The following is a 2,463-nucleotide window of genomic DNA, read 5'->3' as shown; positions in this document are numbered from 1 at the left end:
GGCAGACAGGAGGCCGGGGCGGGGGGCTGGTGGGGACATGGGGAGAGGGGCCTAGAGACAGGGCTGTTCCACCTCGGGGGCGGCCAGCCAGGCAGAACAGGCCCCTGGCTTGCAGCAGAATCAGGGTATCTCACGGGCGGAGGCCCCCAGGCCTCCCAGAGTGTGACGACAGCACTGGGCGGCGGAGCCCCGGGCTGGGGGATGGGGAGGGCAGGGAGGACGGGGGACAGCAGGTGCTCTGCAGTCACGTGGCCTGGGCTTGGCGCCGACTCCCTCACCGGCTGCCGAGCGGCCCTGGGCAAGTGACCTTGGCTTCTCCAGGCCTCAGTTTCCTCAACCACGGAACGGAGATGGCCCCAACACTCGTGGCTGGGCTGTTGTCCCTCCAGCGGGTGACAGCCCCCAGTGTCCTGCAGGAGTTCACACTCGCCCGGGAGCCAAACCCTCCCAGCATCATCCAGGTCTCTCTCTGGCACCGCTCCCACCGCCGGTACCAACGGGGCCTCCTCTGTCCCTCGTCTCCCCGCTTTCCGGGACCACCTCTCACTGGTGTCAAGCGCACACCTGGCACACAGCAGGCACCCCACGAGCGCCGAGGACACAATGACTGGACGCGAACACCCCCAGCCCCCGCCGGACAGACTTGCACACACGTGTAGCTGCACGCCCAACACCTTACTGCCCGTCCCGCCCTGAGCGGCTCTGCACCTCAGTGGAAGGACCCAGAGGCTGCTGAGGTACTGGGCAGGGCAGCCTGGGGGGGGGGGGTCTGGGTGCGGGCAGGAGGAAAGGGCTGGGGCGGCCGGGGCGGGGACAGGCGGTCACTGCAGCTCAGTAGCCCTGTGACTGGTAGCCCTGGGGCTCGGCGTCAAAGGCGTTGGCCGGCTGCTGGTAGGTACCGCCCATGCCAGCGGGGTCCGGCCCGGTGCTGGGCTCTACGTAGGGGGCGTAAGGCGTGCTGGAGTCCTGGCTGGGGTCCATGTAGTCCTGGGAGAAGAGGGCCGAGTCGGCGCCAATCTGGTACCGCTGGAAGGCCAGCACGGCCTGGCCCGCCTGGGGACGGGGGGCCGGCGGGGCCGAGGGCAGGCGGGGAGGGGGCGGTTAGAGGAGAGACAGACAAGAACGCTGGGTTAGTGGCAGTTAGTTCACAGGACACAGGCAATAGAGGGTTAAATATCCTCAAAGCACCAAAGACGAAACCAAGCTTGACCGAGGGGAAGAAATTCTGTCCTTGTCGCCAGCCCTCAAGAGATCCAGAACCACCCGGTCCAGCCAGAAGGACCGTCACAAGTCACCTTTCTTATGTCCCCCAATCCCAGAGGTCACTGTGGGTCACCTCAAATTTTCCACTGTGGAGTGTTAAAGTGGCCCAGAGGCCACAACATTCTTCTCAAACTGTGTTCTCAAGGGTGTTTGTGGGATGAGGAGGCAGTTTCTGGGCGTGCTGGAAAACTGCTATCTCCTAAAAGCCACCTGATCTCTCCCGCAGCTCGGTGAAACCATACGACTAAGGCCTGGCCGGCACATCAGCTCAAACCCTTCATTCCACCCTTTGACCGGACGCCTGGGGTGCAGATGTGGCGGCTGGAGCTCCCGCAGCCACGCAGCGCCATGAGGTCCCTAAGCTAATTGTAGGGACGGAAGGGGTCTGGGTCACTGAAGACTTCTGGAGCCACCATGCCAGTCCTGGACTGTCTTCTCAGACTTGGACTTCATTTAAACCACTGCTATTCACAGTTTGGTCAAACGAGTTTGGGAAACTGAGTTCAACAGGGTAAAAAATAAGTTTCAGGACCACAGGACTTGTGAGAGCCTTGACTAACATCTACCGGGATCCCCGGGGGAAAAGCTATGGCAAAGTAACATTTGCCAACCTTACTGGACCAATGAAGCCCTCCTCCCAAGGGACCTAGCTGGGAAAGACTTGTCTACAGTGTGTGTACGTAGGTGGGAAATTCTTTTTCGGTAGAAGCTATTACATTGCTATTAAGGACAATGACACTGACCACCCCAAGCCAGGGAATGAATTTAAAACATAGTTTTTAGGTTTACATTGAAAGCCTTCTCCAACGATCTTTCTAGCAGCTAATCTGCCTGTGATGGAAAGATGCTAATGCTCTACATACCCATTTGTAGGCTGGAGGACTGAGGCTTAGTTAAGGGATGGCAGGGTTAGTGCTGGAATCCAGACCTGAACACAGAAGGCCCACTCCTTCCCACTGATCAGCCCCCTCACAAGGGAATAAACCAACCAGGAAGCTGAAAGGGCCATCTGGTGAGAGGCAGGGGGTGAAGTGTGCTTGGCATTTTCTCCTAGAAAGTCCAGAAGCCCAAGTGACTAGGCACTGACTTTTGATTTGTGTTGCTCGTAAAAGCTCTGAGGGGTGGCCCTTCCTGAATCCTGGCTGTTTAAAGCAGTGCAGGAGCCTAAGGAAGGCAGACCAGCCCCAAAGGAGTTGAGCT

General features: G+C 59.2%; 1 protein-coding gene across 1 annotated transcript in view; it reads right to left on the bottom strand.

The window, feature by feature from the left end:
• Nucleotides 1-806: 806 nt before the first annotated feature.
• SYNGR1 (synaptogyrin 1) overlaps nucleotides 807-2,463 on the bottom strand; it is an 11,694-nt gene continuing 10,037 nt past the window's right edge. Inside the window, exon 4 of the mRNA XM_077757881.1 lies at nucleotides 807-1,053. Within this exon, the coding sequence (XP_077614007.1) occupies nucleotides 832-1,053 (222 nt within the window). The 3' untranslated portion in view covers nucleotides 807-831. The remainder of the gene's footprint in view (nucleotides 1,054-2,463) is intronic.

The sequence above is a fragment of the Crocuta crocuta genome, unplaced genomic scaffold (assembly GCF_008692635.1).
Source record: "Crocuta crocuta isolate KB4526 unplaced genomic scaffold, BGI_CrCroc_1.0 scaffold143, whole genome shotgun sequence".
Lineage (NCBI taxonomy): Eukaryota > Metazoa > Chordata > Mammalia > Carnivora > Hyaenidae > Crocuta > Crocuta crocuta.
This window is presented reverse-complemented; position numbering and strand designations above follow the sequence as displayed.